Source organism: Anguilla anguilla, chromosome 12 (genome assembly GCF_013347855.1).
Source record: "Anguilla anguilla isolate fAngAng1 chromosome 12, fAngAng1.pri, whole genome shotgun sequence".
Taxonomy (NCBI): Eukaryota; Metazoa; Chordata; class Actinopteri; order Anguilliformes; family Anguillidae; genus Anguilla; species Anguilla anguilla.
In genome coordinates, this window is record NC_049212.1 from 36294918 (window position 1) to 36318270 (window position 23353).

Sequence of the window (23353 nt, forward strand, 5' to 3'; positions counted from 1 at the left end):
GTGGAGCGGGGGGTCTGGCGAGAGCGGAGACGCTGGGCCGTCCACTTTTAGTCACCTTAATAAACCGAACAAATCAGCGCTCGGCCTCCCTGGCAGGGTCGCGGCGCGGCAACGGTCCACGCCTGGCGACGGTTGCCGGCGGCGACACTCCTGCCGTCACGAGAGAGAGAGAGAGAGCGCGTGCCGTAGCCGGGGCCATTTCCAGAAACTTCCCCCCCGTGTCATTGGCCGACCTTCGCGCAAGAGCGTTTGCAATTATTTTGTCAGGCCGAAACTACTCTTGATTTTTTTTTTTTTTATTCTACTCCTCGGCACCCAGCACGACGGTCCGAGATCCACTTTGTGTGTTCAGCTGTGACAGAACCACGTGTGTGCCTGAAATGCGTTTTTGCACAGAAAACTCCTGCACTACCTGTGCTTGAGTCAAGGTTAATGGGATATAGTCTGGGACAAGCTTGACGATACTTGAGGGCCTGCCATGTTCTGTACTGTGCTGAGGTACTTAATGAAGTGGCGAATCACGTCACCCAGACCAGAACACACGCTTCTCATTGGTCAAAGCCTTCCGAGATCTGAGATCTGATTGGTGTTTTACCTTTCACCCTCACGCTCTGCAGCTACACTGAAAAAAATGTTTCACTGGATAAACAGAAAATTTTCAAATTTTAGGTTAATTTGAATGAATGGTCTGCACTGCTCAATGATTCATAAAAAAATATATATTGTAAACGGTATTGAAATAAAAAATAAAAAATCTTAATTTAATTAATAAACCCACATCATAACACAGATTTGTTTCTCACTGGGATCATAATAATTGCTCATATACATGCATCGGCAAGTACAGCCTGTAGTGCATCTATTGTACAGTAAATGTGAAATATAATTCCATAATGCATTGAGTGTTTCTTCAAAATATATTGGCAAGTGGATGACTAATTGATTGCAAATTCACTGAATAATTCATGTATACTGTAGATTGTACAGTACTTCAGCTGAGCTGCTAATTCCTTTTTAGTCTTATGGCCCTCAGCACATAATATGCTGTGTACTGAAAAAGAGAGACAATGTGCGTTTATCAGTTTTACATTCTCAGTACGGGGGCTATGGACGACCGTTCATTTCCCCTGACAACTGCAAATCCATACACTAATGTGCTGCTCATTCAATATGTACTGAATGAACAGCACATTATCGGGGGGGGGGGGGGGGACACATTCATTTTGGTGGTATAGTTTGATATAATGTGCTGAGTGATCGTGTCAGCAGAGAAGCCGAACTTGACAGGGACTGCAGACGAAAATTAGCTCTTAGCTATATCTGGTACAATGCATCAAATATCTATTGCTGAAATGTATGTTAAAAATTTTACATTGTCCCTGTCAAATAAATTAAATAAAAGAAAGAAAGAAAGACATATTTCTTTCATTTAAAAGACTGAGCTTCCGTCATTGGGCAGACAGATTTATCTAAGAAGCATCTTTGCCAGATATGTCCCTTTCACCAGACCTATTGTGTTAGATTTAAAGTTTCTGTGTCCACTATGGACTGAGCTGTCCGCAGCTTAGGGTAGGAGAAGAATATTACCCTCGGTGTGAGCTCCCGGTCCTCGGCCCCGAACTGCGGAGAGGAACACACCTTTAAGCGCCCGGGCTGATTAGTTAACGCAAACCCAGGTGCGTGTGCCCTCTCCGCCAGCCGGGCCGAGCCGAGACCAATCAGCTTCTCCGGCGGACCGAACGCCACAGTCACTCACGCACTGACCTTTCTTTGTGTGCGCCGACCTTGGGACCGCCAGACTGACCTAACTGCCAAATGGGAACGCTTCTTTCACAGTGACTCCCCTTTTTTTAGTAATTACTGTTTCCCCCCCTCAGTCTTGAGCAGGGCACGTCACATTCAGTTACTGTGATAGCAAGAACAGGCTTTTGTCAAGTCTGCTTACAAAACAGACTAATGGGTTCCTGCTGGGCCCCTAAGCACATGACCCTGAGAATAACAGCAAACAGCCAACTAGCTAATCACGCAAGGCCAATTACCGTAAAATATATATATTTTATAAAATTTAATTTTGGAAACAATAATTTACAAGGATGATATTGATGATGCTCTATGTGTTCTTGTCTAGTGTTTTATCAAGGAACATGATTATGGGATTACAACCAAAAATGCCTCTTTGCCACCCTGCAGAAGTTGTCACACCATTAATTTTTTATTTCTTTTTTTTTTTTTTTTTTTTTTACAAGACAACGTTTATCTTGCCAGACAAAATAAATTCAGGTACCTCACACAGACCAGAGTAGCTGACTATCTCAGGCTGTTTTCATTTGACACCTCACATTTACGGTACAACATGTAATAATATATTTACACAAACCAATGTATATACTAAGAACATACAGATCTTTTAATCGATACCCAGTCCTTACCCATGATTTCCATACAGCTTGTCCCGACAAATATATACACTAGTCTGCAGTAGCTCACAAACTATCCATCCCTCATATATATTCTTTCTTTCCACAGTGAAACTGATGAAAGGAGAGGAAAAACTGAACGCCCAAATATCCTTGGCTTATAAATCCGCTTGAGTGCTTTACAGCTCCAAGGCTTTTACTGCCCCCACTGCATCCCCAGATGCCTGGTGGGGAATATCAGCCAATCAGTTCGGCTGGGACAACAGCACCAGAACGTGTGGGCCCAGCCAAACTGAGCGTGTGCACAGACATGAATAAATAGAATCAAACTAATTTGAATCTCTGCCATTGGCGATAACCGTACCGAACCTATGGTAGACGAGACTGCGTTTACGTCACGTTGCATTCCAGTCACTTAGCAGATGCTCTTAAACACTTAAACAGAACAACATCCAGAAGTGGAGCACATCAGTGCAACTCTCAGGAATACAGAAATGCAGTATCACCAAGAAGGCACAAGGCCCATTAATAATCAATGAGTGTAATGTTAACCTAAAATACAACACTTTGTATTGTAACTAAAGAAAGTGCCACTAGACAGACAACCTCATCATCACACAGCTATAAGTATTTATTAATAACATTATTATTAAACATTTAGTTGGGCAAGCACACTGAAAATGTACAGCAACACCACGTGTAATGTTCAGTTTCATAGCACTCACTTATGAGCGTTATGAAATATTTCATATTTTCCCACGGGCCCTTAATTATAATGAAGACGGTATAGTCACTCAGACCCAGTCATCAAGAGCCACTCAAAGAGACGCATTCTGTCCTTCCAGTATAGCTTTCATACTCACAGTCTCTGAAGATCAGTGTACTTGATGAAGGCGTCTTCAGGGAGCTTTTCGATTTTATTGCCCTTAAGGGAGCTGTTTAAAAATGCAAACCACAAAGGAGCAGTTAAAGGTCCCGCAGGTGAGCCATTATTAACAAGGTGTGGGGACTCCTTGTTTAATCAAAGACCTTTGGGTGACACATGACAAATCACAACCTACCAAAGTTTTATCACAGAGACAGATGCTCAAACTGAATCGAGTCTTTAAACACGCCAAGGCTTGGTCGTGGAATTTAGATCTCACAGAACTCACAGGCCCCAAAACAACATTAATTATGTTGCGTTTGCGTGAAAATTCAATGTGATCTAATCCAAGATCTCGCTGCTTGGTCGCCTTTCAATGGTAATCACGGCTGAGCATTGTTCTCTCTCTGTACGGAGGTAACAGTACAGTCACCCACAGCGAACGGTGCTTACAGGGAAGTCACGTTCCTCGACACCTGAGGCACCGCGGTCAGATTCATTTGGACGCACTGCAGCTCGGTTTTGGCGCACGCGCAGCCGTCTGGGAACTGCTGCAGAACTGCGAAGAAGAACAGAGCAAGAGAGCGGCAACAAAAAGGTACCTCGAACACCACCCCTGCCCCCCCCCCCCCCCCCCCCCCCCCCCCCCCCCCCCCTGCTGAACGTCGTCAGTGACAACGCGGTCTCGGTGTTCAGTGTGAATTGGAAACGGCAGCCGCTGTGTGGTGAAGTGACAGGTACAGCAGGTAATTGCTTTCAGGGCAAAAAAAAAAAAATGTGTGAAGCACATGCAGGTAGGCGTTGGGGCGTTGCTCGCTTACAGCAGTGGCTGGGGACATACTGCGGGTCAAGCCTCTTGATAGTCTGGTCAAAAAGGTCCGCCCATCCGCTGTTGTCCCCTGCAGAGAATTTCAGGGCAATTGGCATTCAAGCGGGACAAGCACTCCCGCCTTCTTCACAATGGCAAAAAAAAAAAAAAAGATGACCTTCGTTACTTAACACCTCAGCATTCAGGTCTGAAGAACACTTTGCCTTCGGGGATTTATCACCATGGTTACCTTCAACAGCAGAGAACTGTCAAATACACATGGAACAATGTACATTTTCTGAGGCTTTTTTTCATTTGTTTTTTTTTTAAACATTGTTAAATGCTGATTGCCCCTAAACAGCAAGCCCTGACTGATGCTTTCCATCTTTAAAAAAAAAATAAAATAAAACTTTAATGTATGGAAATTTTTCCTGAAATGTTCCACTGATTTTCAGTTTTTGCTGGAACCTGAGGTTCGACCAAGAACAGTGAGGGGCTTATTGAGGGGCTGGGTGACTTGGTGACTCACTGACTCACTGAGTCACTGACTCCCCGAGTCACTGACTCTCCATTCCTGAAGCCTGTGCGTGGAGGTGCTGTGCAGTCGGTGATGATTTGAACGACTAGCGACAGCAGGTGAGTATGATCAATTTCAAGGGCATCTTGTGCAGATAACTAGCTAGCAAGTATTATGTTAATAGCTTACAGCACACTGCATATTTGTTGGATAAGTTCAAATGACCCAAAAATGTTCGCTAGTTTGCTTTCTAGCTAATTGGTTTCACTATTACAGCTCAATGGTTAGTTACAAGTAGCTAACATTTAATGGTGCGCTGAAAGCTTAAGGATGGCTAACTAGCTACTTACCTAACATCCATTTAACAGCGAAACTAGTTCAGCCGGCTATCAATAGCCCGAGACCTTGTTTAGGTATGGCAAGGTATGGCGCTCACCATTCCACTTATTCATACTTTCTTTTTTGTTATTGATCAAAAAATATAAATAAAAATGTATACTTCAAGTAAAGAAGAAATATCTTCTGGAACCTATGTGAAAAGAGGGTCCAGTACCATTTATGTACAAAAAGTCACAGGTCAAAGGTTCCAGTTTCTGACTGACAATGTTCCCCCCGGGCTATATTCAGGGTCAAACTAAACCAGGCTTGCCAAGTTTTAAAATGTTTTAAAAAGCACAATTTTCCAAAACTATATTTAATCAGGCTTTTTCCATTTTCTCTCCCAATAGCTATCAAACAATATTCTCCCATCTGCCAAATATAATTGGTCCAAGTAAAATAAAACTGTCTGAATAAATGCTGCATGTCAGTAAATAATGACCTTCTCCTGAGATATGAAGGCACAATGTCTTTTTCTCTCTCACTAGCTCTTTGTTCAATGAAAGTTGTGGGCCAGCAGCCAAATACCATCTTTGCATGAAGGTTTAAAAATTACAGACTGGTAAACAGCAAAGAATGAAGGCTTAATGCAAAATTCTCAAGCTAAAATAAAATAAAAAGTAAAACCATAAAACCATAAAATAAAGAAGCAAAACACATAATAGGCCATGAACCTACAACAAGGAGTCTTCACAGATCTTACCCTTACTAAAACAAGGAGTTTTCACAGAACTTACCCTTACTAAAACAAGGAGTCTTCACAGGACTTACCCTTACTAAAAAATGTTTTCACCAATCTTACCCTTACTAAAACAAGGAGCTTTCACAGATCTTACCCTTACTAAAACAAGGAGCTTTCACAGATCTTACCCTTACTAAAACAAGGAGCTTTCACAGATCTTACCCTTACTAAAACAAGGAGCTTTCACAGATCTTACCCTTACTAAAACAAGGAGCTTTCACAGATCTTACCCTTACTAAAACAAGGAGCTTTCACAGATCTTACCCTAAATAAAACAAGGAGCTTTCACAGATCTTACCCTTACTAAAACAAGGAGCTTTCACAGATCTTACCCTTACTAAAACAAGGAGCTTTCACAGATCTTACCCTTACTAAAACAAGGAGCTTTCACAGATCTTACCCTTACTAAAACAAGGAGCTTTCACAGATCTTACCCTTACTAAAACAAGGAGCTTTCACAGATCTTACCCTAACTAAAACAATGAGTCTTTGCCTTCAGTGATTTTCTCTCTTCTTCCTCTCACCATACATTCCAATATAGTGACTGACTGAGCCTCCATTACTGTAGGTGTTGAGGATTTATTAATCAACCAATCAGAAGACGTTTCTGGTACATCCTCACTCTTTCTCTGTCCCCTTTCCCAAAACAACTGAATTTTATAAGAAGCATTTAATGTTGAAATACTTTATTGGCATGACACATTTTAAAATGCCAAAGCTTATATGCATGAAACTGTAGCAAGTCAAGCAATTAGACTGGTAGAATGGTCTAATAACTGAACTGGATTGTATTTATATATATAATACTGTATATATAGTAAGTAAGTCCATTAAACACAAGATTCCTTAAAATAAACATCAAAGATGAATGATGAATACATTTAGATTTTACCTTAAGAATTGGAAACAAGGATGTAATCCTGCCAAGCCTACTTGTACACACATCTCAAAGTGATTTCTAATGTGTATATTAAATAAGCAGAAGATCACAGGGTGCAGTCAACATTCACATTTTGTCATTCCGAGCATAGCAGGGATTAACAGAGGCCAAAAAATTAATTACTCTGTGATTAAAGGCTGATTTATGCTGGTGATTCTGCAATCCTTCTGCACAAGCGCACTTGTGCACAGGCACACACTCACATGAACACACACTCTCATATGAAGGGATGTATACAGAAGTACTGTGGACAGTGCACATGCAATCACTCATATGCATGAGCACATGTGCATATTCTGACACCAACATACACACAAACACATAAGCATGCAGACACGAAGACACACACACACGCACACACACACACATACACACAGACCCACATACACTCTCACACACACACACAAACACTCACACACACACACATACACGCGCTCACGCACACACACACACACACACACACACGCACCTACACACACACACACACACACACACACACGCACACGCGCGCGCACACACACACACACACACAGACCCACATACACTCTCACACACACACACACACAATCTCACACACACAACCTTCCTCACAGGCTACATCAGTGTCTGAAACGGGACTCACCACAGCTCTCCTCGTCGGCCCCATTTGGGCAGTTGGGCTGGCCATCGCAGTGCCGCTCCTGCGCCACGCACGCACTCAGATTGCCACAGGGGAAGTGGCCCAGGGGGCAATCTGTCTCCAGGGTAACCATCGCGGCCGCTACAGTGGGGAGAGAGGACGGACCGGGGTTCATCTCGCGGAACAGGGAGACGTTGTCTCGGCCAAACACACACACACACACACACACACTCATGCACACGCTCAGTGCTCTCATCAATATGGTAATTTTATGGGACATCTCCAACAATGCAGAGAGGATTAGAAAGGACGAGGTTCTGAGATTTTTTGGGGGGCTTTCATTTTTATCTTGTTAAACTAAATGTGCATTCTCTGGTGAACTGGAAGAGAAACAGGTTCAGACAGATGAGCCTGTGTCATGAAAGCCACAGGCCTTGATCTGCACCGTTGAACTAACAAATTAGAATTCCATCAGCAGGCAATGAAGGGAATAAAAAATATATATATAACACTGAATATGAATGTAAATGGTACAGTCTGTAAAACTTTAGGCCATTAAATGCATTATCCATCTGGATTTTCATTAAATGTTCTTTTTTAGTTTGGAGTTTAAAATCTTTTTTGGAACAGTATATCAGTAAGTATTTAAGAATGATCTCAAGAAAGGTTTTTTAAAGCAAACAGCTACAGATGCATGAGGATATTATCTTTTGATGCATGCAGCTACAGACGCAAGTGCATATAAAATAATACAAGTGGTTGAAATGTCCAGGCAAGTATTCAAGTGTTCTTAGAGCAGTTCTATGTGCTTACAGTAAATACAATCTAATCAAACTTTTGAATCCAGTTTATACTCTTGGGCTGGGAAGGAAATGACCCACAACTGCCAAAATAAGAAAGACGGCAAAAGAAAATCATGTCCTTGAGAAAACACTGACACTATCATCTTATTTCATTGGCCACACAGAAAGCAAAGCAAAACTCTGGGGGAAAACTGTGGAAAACTGGAGACATGCAGTCATTAGTAATATAATCACATATAGCCGTCAGCAGGGCATGGAAATCACTGAAAAAACATAACTGACATAAATTCAAAGTGAAAGCTGAGTCATTGAACATAATCACTCGTTCCATCCCTTTATTTTAACTGAGTTATTTATCTGCAGTTTTCGAAGCCCGGCATTGTTCTAATGATTTAGATGCAACCTGTGAGTCATTCATTTTCGGTGAATCAAGCAGTCAAATGAATTTATATGCCATCATTAACAAAATAACTCACACAGCGTGTACTACAAAAAATGTGGAGCAGTGTTATACACAGTTTGGGGAGGAAAAAGAGCATAAAAATGACGACAAAAAAAACCAAACATATCACAAAAATTTAACTAAAACACAAGCCTAAGTATAATTCAAGATGTTCAATGTTCAATCATTGGTCAACAGTGAGGACGTAACCAAACCAATCAAAATGCAGGAAGTGTATCACATGATGATGATTTTAGGATTCCGCGTGTAGTAGCAAATCCAGACAGAAGCGGTACAGAAAGGCAATCAGCATTCACAAGTACACACAAGTACGGCTGGAACTTTTATCTAAGGAACCGCTCCCATTTTTCTATGCACTTCGGTAGCATAGTCAAGTAGCACCACAGCACCTCAGTATCATTCACAAGCTTAAATACTGACGATAAACATCTGGGTACTATTCTACTATTCTAAAGAAACAGCTGAAGTGGCAGGGGCAAACTACCAGACTCTTGTTTAAAATGACACACGATTTGAGCCAAGTTCAAACAGATCTCTAGCACCACTTTGACCGGGCTATTATCACCATTATGTCTGTTGTTTGGATATAAGAGTGAGAATTACTTGCAGCATTTGACCTAAAATTGGTTATTCGCCCTCGAAAGTGAAGATGGTGTCCAAAAAAAAAAAAAAAACATTCCACTTCACTGCTTATTTTGTTTTCCCTGATCAGAGCGGATTCAGGAGAGGATCATCGCCGCTAACACATCCTGTAATCAATCACAGACAATCACCAGCCCTGGATTTACGGCTTTGTGTGTGTGTGTGTGCGTGTGTGTGTGTGTGGGTGTGCGTGTGTGTGTGTGGGGGAGCGGGGGGGGGTGGCTAAGACATCCATCTGAGCGACCCTTAATCCCAGCACCACAGCCCTGGGATAAAGGATGCTGCTGAGTCCGGCTGGCTGCTATCCCAGAGAACACCCAATAATAACCCACAATGCAACAGAACGCTGACCGGTAAGCCTCAGCGAAGACCTACAAACGGCCCTCAGGGAAGACACAGCAGATGATGTGTTAAAGGGACACATTAAAAGTCCTCCTGAATAATATACAGTGACTCAAAAACACGCTCAACGTGCACGACTGCAGTGACAAGGTATTAACTAAGGCAGAGAAAAATGGAAAAATACCACATAGAAGTAAAAACAGACTCGCATACTGCTTGACAGAAGAGGGAATCATCCCAACCTCGCGCGGTTGAATTTGATGGTGAATCGTGGACCGAGCCAGTGCCGACCATGGCCAGCAGCTCCGCAGGGTTGATGTCTCATCCAGGGAGGGAGGAATTCGGTCAGCTGCAGGTCTCTGATCAGCCTGAGGCACTGCTGAAGCAGAGTGAGGAGGTGGGTACACTATGACCGAAATCTGGCCTGTAAGGCTGAACCAGAGGCGTTTCTGCACCCAGCTAAAGCACTAGCCATTGGTGCACTGATCTTTTTCCCGCATCACCACATCAAGAATCTGTGTTTTTTATATGAATGCCTGAAATTAATGATTGTCCAAAAGGGGGCAAAAAATGCTCCTGCTATGTCCACAACCTTACAAATATCAGTCTCATACCATGATTACTCAGTAAGCCAAGGATAGCGGTGGACGTTAATATTTGATGAAGTTTGGTTGGAATTTTCCTCCCTGTCACAAACATTTGGACATTTTTGCAGACAAATCTCCCGACTGTTTCTATACGGCACGTGTTCGAAGTTCATAAATGCAGTGAGGTTCGCTGTGAAGTTATTTTTGCTGACTCGGTATCAACTAACTGCTTTTGTTGCACGTTAGAAGAGAAAAATGAACTGCGCAACCAAGCTATTTATTCGCTGTCTCAGAATAAAACAGAGCAAAATTAGGGAAGAGGAGTCTTCCACACAGATGGGTACAACAGAATCTACACCGAACAAAAAAAAACAAAACAAACAAGAGCAACTCAACTGCCTATTAATTCTCAAAATGGCAGAACAGATTTTGCATTGTGAAATCAAGGCAATAACTATGGTAATGTAGTGTATCCAAGCTGCAGGGGGGTGGGGGGGGGTGGGGTGGGGGGTGGGACTTTGATTTATGACGTCCTGCTCATATGGGAGAAAATTAATAAATCATTGTGCATAAGGAGACTGCCTCGCGGTGGCATAGTGTCGCTGCAGAGAAAACTGTTAATCAACACAGGTGTTGTTCTGTGTGCCGGCTAATGCAAAAAGTCTCTCTCTCTCTCTCTCTCACACACACACACACACACACTAGATTTCAGGATGTTTACCATCTTTGCGCTATGGCCATTACTTCACATAATCATATGTTGTCCTTGGTCCTTGGGTGTGCTTCAAAAGCATTACATAAAATCCCAGATGACTCTCATTAGGGAGTTTCCATACACTCCTCTGGTCCAAGTGCAGGTCTACACTGTCCTTCAGCGAGTTAAACATCAGTGTGTTTGAGTTCAGCCAGCTTAGTTTCCACTGGCAGAAGGACATTTGGGGGCTGTTTGAAAAAGAAAAAATCACTGAAATATATTTTCGCACTTTTAGCAGAGGTGAATTAAATATTTTTGCCAGCGACAAGACAAGACAGCTCCAGTAGTTTCAGAGTTGAACACAAATTATATTTATAAATAATGTTGGCACTTCACTGAAAAATAAAGACATAAAAAGCTTAAAGGTTTTATAAGGAATGCAAGAGTGGGAAGTTATACGTATTCATTAATATCCAGCTGAAAGGTGTTGAGGTGTTTCAAATTGCCAGCAATGATGAGTAAGGACAGGATTCATTTTTTTTTTACCCTGCACAGGCTTATCAACCGACTGCCTACCATTGCAATGTCATGAAAAATAACGCATCTCGTTAGGGATGAGGTGCTAATCAGGGTGATTAGCGAATTCCATGAAGAGCACTGAAAGACTATTTCAGTTATGAACGTAGAATGCAGCATCATCCTTCAGTCTCGTCCTTAATTAAATTGCATCGATCAATAGCATGGGAGGGACACACAGAGTGCCGCTGGCACCTCCAAGGCAGCGGGCAAGCAAGGGGAGAAGCAGTGAGGATGTCTGGCATGTGGATTTACCTGGCCACTGCAGAACTGTGACTGTTGCGGGTAGACACTGAGCACAGCCTGTGGACCTTACCTGGCCACTGCAGAACTGTGACTGTTGCGGGTAGACACTGAGCACAGCCTGTGGACCTTACCTGGCCACTGCAGAACTGTGACTGTTGGGGGTAGACACTGAGCACAGCCTGTGGACCTTACCTGGCTACTGTGGAACTTTGACTGTTGGGGGTAGACACTGAGCACCTGTGGACCTTACCTGGCTACAGTGGAACTATGACTGTTGGGGGTAAACACTGAGCACCTGTGGACCTTACCTGGCTACAGTGGAACTATGACTGTTGGGGGTAAACACTGAGCACAGCCTGTGGACCTTACCTGGCTTCAGTGGAACTATGACTGTTGGGGGTAGAGACTGAGCACAGCCTGTAGACCTATCCTGGCTACAGTGGAACTATGACTGTTGGGGGTAGAGACTGAGCACAGCCTGTAGACCTATCCTGGCTGGCCTCACTGTGAAACTGTGACCTTGGAGCTGGAGACTGACAATGTGGCAAGGAATTCATCGTTTATCCTTTCCTGCTCCCAAACCACAGACAATCAGTGAGATTTCTGAGAACAGGGATAATGCAATCTCATTTAGCTTGACTGTAATTGTGGGAGCTGAATACAGTTAGCACAATGTAGAAAACCTAAAGAACAAAAAATTGTGGAACACTGGCACCCCCTACCCCTACCCACCCCCCCCCCCCCAAGGTCAAACGGTTTGTGAGCTTGTGACTGATCCAAAAAAACACACACTCAACCATTCTGCTATGGTTGGCTTACTAGCCAGCTGTGATTAGCATTGCTTCTGTTGAAGAACACAACGGTTTTTGTTTTGTTATTATTTGATTTCATGATGACAATCACGGGCCACGGTGTTCCCTTTAAAAAAAATTACGCGTTTCGGTGGGAGCATTACATCTCTCCGCCCCCCCCCCCCCCCTCCCCCACAATGCTGGCACACCCACTCATTCATTAAGCTCCGAGCCACTCGCTACAAATAAAAAAAAAAACATGTTTCTTATTCACAGTGTTCATCGCCCAGCCAAATAACACCCTCCTTTCTCAGCACGGGCCAATATCCAAAATGGAGCCCAATTATCCCCCATCCTTCCTCACAGCACAGCCAATATCCAAAATGGAGCCAAATATCCCCATCCTTTTTCACAGTACAGCCAATATCCAAAATGAAGGCAAATATCCCCCATCCTTTCTCACAGCACAGCCAATATCCAAAATGGAGGTAAATATCACCATCCTTTCTCAGCCCAGCCAATATCCAAAATGGAGGTAAATATCCCCATCCTTTTTCACAGCACAGCCTATATCCAAAATAAAGGCAAATATCCCCATCCTTTTTCACAGCACAGCCAATATCCAAAATGAGGGCAAACATCCCCAGCCTTTCTCACAGCATGGCCTTATTCCACAGCTCATGTGAGACCCAGAAAAGGGCTTTTTCATTAGGGTGCAGGCACACTGCTCTTGACAAAAGGGTGAAATCTTGGGGAGTGCAGACGGGAATCAATAGAGTCTTATTACAGACAGGGGGCAGCTTGGGTCCCCTCCCGGTGTTTCTCCCGCTGCTCAAGAGGAACGGTCATCTGTCAAAGTTCAGCGCACAACAATCCACGAAAAATAAAAGGGAGCTCTTATTTATCTTGGGGTCTGCTAAAAAAAAAAGCACATTTGCCACAAGCTAACAAAATGCTGAAATGGGAGTATAAACGGGAAAGGAAAGGACATGTAGCTGCATTAGTTATACTGTAGTTTCTAACCTGTACTGATCATACCCCATCTTAAGCACATCCCTTTCCTACTTATTTTTAAAAAAAGAAAGAATAAGATATAATTCACACACCACACATTCACGGACACAACATATCACACATTTTTCACATTATATCCGATAGGTCCTCTATAATAATAATAATAATACATTTTATTTATATAGCGCTTTTCATCATACAGAGATGATCTCAAAGTGCTTTTATAGAAGGCAACAATAAAACAAAGTTAAAATAAAATAAGAAATAATGTAAAATCACAGAACAACAGCAAACTGCATCAACTGCCTAAACTACACCAAGACTCTGGCACCCATATGCTGCTTTCTGTCAACTTTTTTTTTTGCACAGACTTTCCAAAGAGGTCTTTATGCCTTGCAATGAAAATACTTCTCCCCACAGTCCATAATGAAACACTGACACAGGTCCTGAATGCAGCCACTGACAAAGCAACAGACAAGATAAACGACTTGTGAGCTCACATTTTCAGATAAGAGGTTAGAAAGTGATCGCTACTGGTCACTCGCACCAAAAACTGAAACATTTAATTCCATCCAACTTTTCAGGTAGCCTACTATCTGTCATTTAACAAACTGACTCTCGCTCTCATTCGCTCTCTTCTCCCTCACACACACACACACTTCAACAGTCACATGTAAATGTGACAAATGTGAGTAGAGATGAATCTGTGAGAAGGTGGGGATGTTCAGGGTAAATTACCTGATTATTCAAACAAAATACACTCACCATGCTCAAAAAGCTGCATGGTAGGCTACTGTTGCACCGACCACCACACTGACATAATGTAAATGCACACTCAGATCCCTCTGACTTTATGATACGAAGTTTATTTTACATGGGTAAAATAACAAACATGCCTTCTGTCGCAGGTATTTAAAAACACGACTTCAAGTTAAATATCCTTAGTGAATTGCCATGACACCACCTATCCACCTATCAGTGAACTACTGGGTTACAAGTGGCGGCGGTGAACCTCGAAGCTTATGAACATGGCTTGAAGCTCAAAAGTTGTAGTTTGGATTCCCAGTGGTACTCTTTAGCGAGGGGATTAACCCGAATCGCTTCGGTGAATACTCTGCTGTATAAATGGATTGTGCGTAAAACATAATCTGTGTGAGATAACAGAGAGAACAGTTGAGCACTATGTAATGCTTAAACTTCTTAACTGACGACGTTCTTATTTGAAGCAACAGGTTGAACTGAATTTCGCAAGAGAGACAACACCACAAAAGAGGCGTAATTGGGTGGTGGGGGCTAAACGGACAACAGTTTTTAATACAGTTTGTGTTTTATGTTAATTTTTTATACAGTGGGGCACATTTACACTGACCGAAGCTATCGCTATAATACGAATGATGCCATTAGAATGATGCCATTTTCCAGTGCACACATGAAAACAGACGCATTTTAGTCGTATTTGAACATTTATTAGCTATTTGTTCGGCTACTCTTTCGTAGGAGAAGTCGTTACACTGTCATTTAACACAATTGCTATAGTAGCCTATTAGGGCAAATTAGATGACGCTTCTACACCCACAGCGCTTTGTGCTCCCACGCGCCGGTTACAGTATTTGCATGCAGGCTACCTGGTCATCCACCGTGTGTCAAATTGAAGCGGTTTAAAGCTTTGCAATAGGCGTTCGCCAGTAAAGTAGGCTAATAATCAATACAACACATCCAATTTCTTACCTTGACATTATCCTTAAAATTTCAGCCGCGGTAGACTATAAACGTCACGCTGACATTGCATTTCTTAAAAGTAGCCTACATCACTCTGACATGTAGAATAAGTTGTCTTGTTTGCCATAATAAGAATCAGTTTTACACAAACCACTAGCAGTCAGATTAAAATAATCCCGAAATAACTGACCTATGCCATTGAAAAAGTTGTAATAAGATGTTCTTTTTTTTTTTAACCAGAACGAGTAGCCTACCATATTGAAGACTTCGCAACTTAAAATCAGGCTAACAGAGACTAAATCGTTGTCCCCATAATAATGCTGCCTGGTAAACAACTCGGTTGTGATTAACAAATGGTCTAAAATGTATTCTTCATGTCAGGTTCATTACAAAGTAGACCGCGAAAAAGCAAAATGACTGAGTGCAACCGGAGGTTAAAAACTTCCACGCGCCAACGAGATAAGCGTGTTTACATGAAGTTCAAGTCTTACCTTTGACTGTTGACAATGCCAGGTAAATGGGAAGTATTGTTAGCGGGGTATCCAAATAACAGCGGAAAGAGAGTCCAAATTTGACTGATTCCATGTCTGTTTTTTTGTTCGGGCGTCCAGGTCCCTCTCCCAAAGAGACAGAGTTCAGAATTTCCCGCAAGCCCACCATGCAGGTACACCCAATACCATCCGGGAAATAAAAACGGGTATCAAACCAAAAACAAACTATAGAAGGAAAAACAAATTTCTTTCGGATTTGCCCTGCTGACAGAGTAACGAGTAACGACGCCAGTTGCCTACTGTAAAGCACTATATAATTCTCAAGCTAGCTAATCAGTCAGGCTTCAATAAACGACACGGCTTGACGGTCGATCTTGGGGGCTTCGACTTGTGTTCCAAACGCAGCCAGTAGGCTATTGCAACCAGCTCGCCAAGCTAGAGGTCGTTGTATTCTTAGTGCGTCGTTCAGCATCTAATAATTATCAACTGTATAATGCATGGCATGGTAACAGTGTACTAAAGTTTTCATACAATGAATTGCAAATGTTTAGGGTCAATGTCTTGTTATTCGGTATAACTTAACTGGGGAGTGGCCACGGGGTGGCATGGGGACCTGCCTCATCTAGCGTACTAAAAACCTTGACACATCAGCCGCTCCCCCAATTTGAGTTGTCTGTTGTAACATTTTTTTTAATTTATTTTTTTACTATTGCCGTTGTCTGTAAATTACAGACAAAGAACGGTTTAATTCCAGCTTGTAAGTAGCGGGTTCATTTACGCTTTTCTAAAGCGTAGATAGCATGTTTCTTCATAGGCACTTGTTCATGTTATCCACGTACTCTGTAAATGGCTACACTGCATTATTTGATATTAGGGATGCATTAGTAAGTGCTTTGTTTATCACAATGTTGGTAATAGTCATAAAAATGTCTATATTAGTAATAGCACTGATTTTTCAAAACATAGAAAGTGTTTCTTAGTTTGTCCATTTTATAATACTGCTTCAAGACTGAACCTTTTGCCCTGTAATTTCCCGTTGCGTATACTTCAGAAGTATATGACATAGTTTGCGATTTGAGAAAATGTGCAAATTTAATCTGGCTTGCACATTTATGGGTGGATGTGGAACTTTACTGGTTATTTCTAACTAGCGTTGCCCCGTAAGTTCTTTGTTCCGCCATTCTAGCTGAAAGACATTGCATCCCATACCAAAAAGAAATATTGGTATATATTTCCATATATCCATAATATATGTGCACTATATGTCAGTATATGTTCATTCCTGTTCAAATATATTTCTTATATTCAGAATATACAGAACATATATTTGAATATATGCTTAAAATACGTCACAGTATATTTTGGTTAGAAATATATGGACAAGAATATATGCATAAATATATGTCACAGTACATTTTGGTTAAGAAATATATGGACAAAAATATGCAAAGGTATACAATTAGCCTACACTCCTAGCTATGAAATGTACACTAAAATGAATGTATGTGGCCAGTTTAGGCCAAGAACTTGAATAGCTATTGTCTATTTGACTCTGTGGGTCAAGGAAACCCCAGACATCCTTGTGGAAGTTAGGTCCCCTGCAAATGAGGAATAGTTAAATTTCACTAATTTATCACAATGGCAAACAATTAAGAATCCATTCTAATCATAGGTTTCACTACCCACCTGCATACATTTGTAATCATATCTAATTAAATTTTTCTCATATGGGGTTTCTGGGACAAAATCTCAAACCTTGACATGAAATATTTTTTATGATCAATATACAACATGGTTTAAAAAGAAATTCTATACAGATTGTCTTCACAATCATTACAATAGTCAGAAAACATATATGGAAATATATTTAAACAAAATATATTTAATGTGCCAATTTTTTATATTTACATATATTGTTAAAATATATGTAAAAATATATTTTACATATATTTATTTTCGGTATGGGATTTTCAGCAGCTATGGAAGTATTTTTTTCTTCCACAAAATCTTCAGAAATTGTCACAGGCCGAAAACAGCCTATAAACATTCTCCCGTTACAAATACAAATCCCGATACAAAAAAAGAAATAAATAAATAACATAGTGGTTAATAAAAGTCAGTGTCAAAGGCTGTTGTGCTGTGGTGAGTTTTTAACAATGTGTGCATGCGTGTTTGTGTGTGAATACATAAAATACTGTTCACTGATAGTTACATTTCTCGTGTGATTAGAAACATGAGAATGAGGGTTTGCACATCCCATCAGAACCAGAAAAGGTTTTGGGACATTGCTGCAATTAAAATGTGGAGAATCATTGCTACAACATGGAATTCAATATGGAAGTCATTATAACTCAATAAAAAAAAAGAGTTTCATGTAAAAGACCAGTCAATTCTCGAAGAGCCCTACTCAAATGGTTTAAGGTAATCAGTTGGCTTTTGAGTGAAATTAATTCTATGCCGTGGTTTTAAGTGTATGTTACTAGACAGTTGCTAGTCTCTGGCAGATCAGAAAATGAACTGTTTCTGGCAAGTGCATTCCAGGATCAGTGTGCTTCAGTACTGTACTACTACTCCAAGAGTAGGACAGCTAAGACACTCTCACCCCCTAACCACCCCCCCCCCCAATCCCCATCCACAGCATGAATTGTTCAAAACACCACCAAAACCACAGCCACCCTGATCCGGGGGTGGGGCCATCTTCTGTCTCCTTATCCGGCATCATTGACAAGTGCGGCCTAATTAAACTCTATTAGTCACTTCTGGTAATCAGCCAGGCGCAAGAAATCGAATGCAAAGCAGGGAGTGAATAATTCATACGACCTTTTTTTCGCGCAGGAGTTCAGTCTCCTCGTCTGTTTCGCTTCCCCCAAACCGTCTCTCAGACTCCAGTCCTTTGAAGTGCGGAGCAGGGCGTGGCTCAGGAGAAAGTGACTGTGCCTTAGCATGAAACCGTTATTAAAACTGTGTGTGGCTAAGTTGCCGTTTTGTCCAGAGGAGAGAGCACACAGGGACAGCATTTTCAGCGGTTGTGTGCTTCGAACGTGAGGGAAGTGAAGGCGCACATTATCCACCGTTTAAATTTTCCACGGTTATCGCGCCGATTTGAAAATCCCAAGCCATTATCTGCCTGCCAAGGAAGCAAAACCCGCCACAGTAAAAGATTCAATGGTAATTAAACTTTGACAGAGTACATTTTACTTGGAGAGAGGACAAGTAATCCCTGTTGAACACACGTAAACTCTTACAGTATTGAATGAACATGGAGCATTTTACTGAGACGATCTCGCTCAGCCCAAATAAAAGTCAGTGCCCTCAGCAATGTTCATTTCTTTGGAGAAAATAAAATGCCACTAGCTTCTCAAAAAAAAAAAAAGTCACTATGGAACTACTACAAGCATTTATTCTGAGGAAGAGTCCATCTCACTGATTAAATCGTGAATGTTGATGTTGATTAAATTGTTGATGTTGATTAAATTGTAAATGTTGATTATTTGTTAAGTTAAACCCTGCAGGCCAGTGTTTGACTTACGGCAATTTGGTTAAGATGGCCAAAGCCGCCAATGCTGCCCCTGTCCTTATCTTGTCGATTTTCAATTCGAAGCGGGTTTGGAGCTGGAACGCTAGGTGAGTGGACGTCCTAATCCTAATGACGGCGTCAATTAAACCAGCCGACAGGCCACTGGGCAGGACATACCGTACATCGACAGGTTCCCAAGAGCGCATTTTCCTGCTGTATGACTTTGGATATGATTTGCCACTCCATTCAAGCAGAATAAAATAAACAAATCATACAACCTAGTAACATCTTATGATGTTATTATTATTATTCATAAAGATAATTTCCCACTAAATCCCTCTGAACCATGGGCAGGCACGTTCAGTCCTGGAGTCCTGCTTGTTTTCAGTCTCCTTTAGCTTTAATTGTTTGTGCCGCTATTGGTACAGAGAGTCTAGAGTTTTCCCGGTGCTTCATGGGAGTAAATCAGCTACTGCTGAGAACTATTTTTGAGCTGCAGCTGCAGTAGATGTATCCATCCATCCATCCATTATCTATACCCACTTATCCTGGGCAGGGTCATGGGGGCGTGCTGGAGCCTATCCCAGCATGCATTGGGCAAGAGGTAGGAATACACCCTGGACTGGCCGCAAATCTATCCCAGGGCACACAGGCAGTAGATTGATTTTTTTTTTCTGAATTGTCACAATTTTTTTTTTAGCTAGCTGTCAATCCAACTTAATAAAAACACCAAGTTAGAATTAAAATAACGAGATGGACACGTTCCTGAGTGAAGATAGCCAGATTTGTATTCCCTTCAAGATCTGTTTGTTGTATGAAGCCACTTGGCAGTTGGACTTTTTCGTTTTCCTGGCTGGTATTTTGCCTGTGCAGTGCCATTGCTTTGACCTCTCTGGCAAACAGATTGCATCGCTGGGAATTTTCTAATGATTCTGGAACACATCATCTGCAGCCTGTGGTGCCACAATGCTCAGTCCTGTTCCAAACAGGTAAACAAGCATATGTGCATGACAGTCCAATTAAATGAATGAAACACAACATCCTTATTAATCGCAAGCCACAAATGGAGAACAATCTATTGTCACCATGTCAAATTTGAACTGTAGAACTGGTATTATGATTAGTAATTAGTCTGGAGGGCATGTGTGCGATGACGTTATGCAAATTTTTAAATATTAATCATTGTCAACCCCCAAAAAAAGCTTTCTTATAGATTTGCAAAAGGGGTTATTTGAGGTACATAATGTATCTGCATTTACATAAATGCATTTGTAAAAATAAGAAATAGAACATGTTTTTTTTTTTTTTTTAGTCAAGGCTAAATCAAAATATACATGAAATAAATTAAGGAATAAAATCCAAATGGCAAATAAAGGTGCATCTGAAGTCTGCTCAGCTTGAAGTAGACGTCTCATTTGCATAGAAACATAAGAAAAAATGAACTCTAATTGACGAATAAATCACCATCAGTAATAGATTATACACAGGCAGATGGATAGGACGGTGAGTGGATAAAAGTCGTAACAATGAATAATGACAATTGGTCTGATATAACTAACAAGACGCAAGCACGTATTCAATCAACATTCGTCTTTAAGTTTGACTTCCAAGTAAATGCAAACATAATACTTTTTCTTTGCAAACTTTTTTGTTTTGTTTTGGCAAACTTGGTTTAACAATTTCTCAACTGCTTTTAATTGTTAGTCAAAGTTAACAACAAATGTTGATTAAATGTCACTTAGCTGAATTTTAGCCCCAAGTTACTGGTACATTACTTTAAATTTAATGCGTGTAGTTGGCTGTCTGGCTTAATCACGTTAATATTTGTCAAACAAGTGGTTAAGAGGAAAGACATAGCCAGGCTAAGCCAATGGAGATATTACACGCTTATCAATACTCATGTGAATCAGACTGTACTTTGGAAAGAGGATCCGTGGTGGCAAGCATATCGCGTGAAGAATGAAGGTGTAATGCGTGGTTACATTCCAGTGTCTTTGCAACGGGTTGCTTTTGATGAATACAAATATATTCCAAGTTGCCTGATTAACAGCAAAAGCAAGTGTTTCACACAAACCGGCCACTATATTGTCCAGGAAAAGCAGTGTGCATGTCCGAGTTGTTGAATGAATTGAGTTATCAGTGGGTCCAGGTGGCAGGTCTCACTGCCCAGAAAAGGAGACAGATTGTTCTGTGCAATTGTGGGGTGGGGGGGTGGGGGGCACAAGTACCCAGGGGCAGGTTGGATTCGCCGGATGCCTGCACACCTGTGCCCTGTCACCTCCAATGGGAGTGGAATGTGTGACCGGAACTGGTTCATACCTGACCACAATGCCAAACAGCATCACATCTTCATTTTACTCCTCGGAACACATGAACATGAATCTGGACTAGACTGTCTGCATGGCAGCGCTTGCATGAATGCATGTATATGTACGTGTGTGTGTGTGTGTGTGTGTGTGTGTTGGGGTGGTAATAAAAGTAAATCTGTGAACAAAGTAAATTAAGACGGCCACAAACTGTTGAACATCCATGTGTCACACGCTGTGTGTCTGATTGGTTATCACGACCCAGGTGCACGCCTACCAGTGTTCTCTCCATGCACCATGCTTTTAACGGCCATTTGGATGCTGTCAGTGATAAGCTGTTGCAGGAGCCCAGATAGCACAGAGGGAAAAAAGAAACCCAGCATCTGACTTATGGATGATGTACAGGCAGCACAAAAGCATGACAAATAGGCCTACTTATTGAAGCAAGAAATATTTATGTGCAGATATTTAATATACAGACCTGACAAAATGATGCACTCATTTCCCACTGACACAAAACGAACAGGAAACTTTTTTTTTTTTTTAAGCCTGTCTGTTGCTATCTAGCAAGGGAAGTGGAGGTGAGAATTTTGACCCTGGCGAGTCTCAAAGGCTTTTTTAATTTTTATTTCTTAAAGTCACAACTGAGTCACCACTGTGATTACGTCTGTGAACCCCCCGGCCCCAGAGAACGCATCCTGTGCCTACCATGCGCCAAGACCCCATCACCCCCACGAATCGATGGACACCCTCTCCGAGACACCCTCGAGGCTCATGAGAACGTCCCGTTCTGCTGTGCTAACCTCGCTTCACACTCTCACCGAGAAGCCATGCCATGAGTTTTTGAGCGGCTGTGCGACTTGCCGCTTCGCAGTTTGCAAGCTGGCCTGGAACTCGGGAGACTTAAAAAAATATTTGAAAAATTTAAGAGCGTCTGTCAAAACTTTTCGGCCATTTTATCTCGAGTGGCTGATGCAGGCGGCTAATTAGCCTGCCGGCGCGTCGGTCTCGTACAGATCGGATGCTGACGTGGGTTCAGCGGTTCGCTCCGAGCGCGAGCGAGTTCAGCAGCTTTGAGAACTCAAACCTGCCGTCGACGGCGCTGCTGTACCTCGCTGAACCGGCACACGCGGCACGCACCGCGCCCCGTCAGCTTCCCCCTAATCAGCAGTATCTCGGGAGCCGACTCCAAAAGCACTCCCGCGACCTCTTCTCACAATTTACAATTCAGATTCTCCTCCTTCTATTCTGCTTGCTTCTCTTTTTTACCCCCCCTTCGTATTCTCAGATTGTGTTCAGTCACTTCAGTACAGTGCTGATCGGAATTCTGATCGGAGTGAAAGCATTTTAAGTTCACGGTTTGAAAAGAGAGCACATTTGGTTAGAAGGTAAGTGCTGGTAACTGTCAAAAGAATCACTGACCTGTTCAGGTATTTTCTTCTTTTTAAAAAAAAAGAGAAATACTGTACAAAATACCCTGGGGATTGAATAAATGCTTTTGGTGTTCTTTTGGTTAGGCGATTTGAGATTTGTTCAACAGCTTAAATGATGCACCTTTGTGAACATCAGGACAAAAATCACAGAGAAGAATCTTACACTTTCTAAGAGAACAACAGCAGAAGCAGTCCATCAACGATAGGCCAAAAAATTGGTAGTCGAGTGGCACCATCAATACAAAACCAGGAACAAGACATCTTTATGCTCTCTCCATCTTGCAATAATTTATTGTCACAAACACAAACACGCATTCAGAGGGAGGTTGTTGTTGTTGTTGGATTGACGCTTGGCATATTTACAGCTCGATTATTTCCCAACAAGTTCGGAGAGCTCTGAGCGAAACACAATTTATTTCCCATCAAGAATAATAATATGCATC

General features: G+C 41.8%; 1 protein-coding gene across 6 annotated transcripts in view; it reads right to left on the reverse strand.

Moving 5' to 3' along the window:
• rxfp2b (relaxin family peptide receptor 2b) overlaps positions 1–16242 on the reverse strand; it is a 42350-nt gene extending 26108 nt beyond the window's left edge. Inside the window, exons 1-5 of one of the 6 annotated variants that reach the window (XM_035385906.1) lie at positions 15655–16242; positions 7290–7427; positions 4104–4181; positions 3736–3841; positions 3281–3352 (exon numbers count right to left, since the gene is read on the reverse strand). In XM_035385906.1, coding sequence (XP_035241797.1) covers positions 3281–3352; positions 3736–3841; positions 4104–4181; positions 7290–7427; positions 15655–15823 — 563 coding nt within the window. In that variant the 5' untranslated portion in view covers positions 15824–16242. Of the gene's footprint in view, positions 1–3280; positions 3353–3735; positions 3842–4103; positions 4236–7289; positions 7428–9778; positions 10026–15172; positions 15549–15654 lie in introns of those variants that run through there. The other 5 variants (XM_035385904.1, XM_035385910.1, XM_035385907.1 and 2 more) reach the window with 5 other exon arrangements.
• Between the last annotated feature and the right edge of the window lie 7111 nt (positions 16243–23353).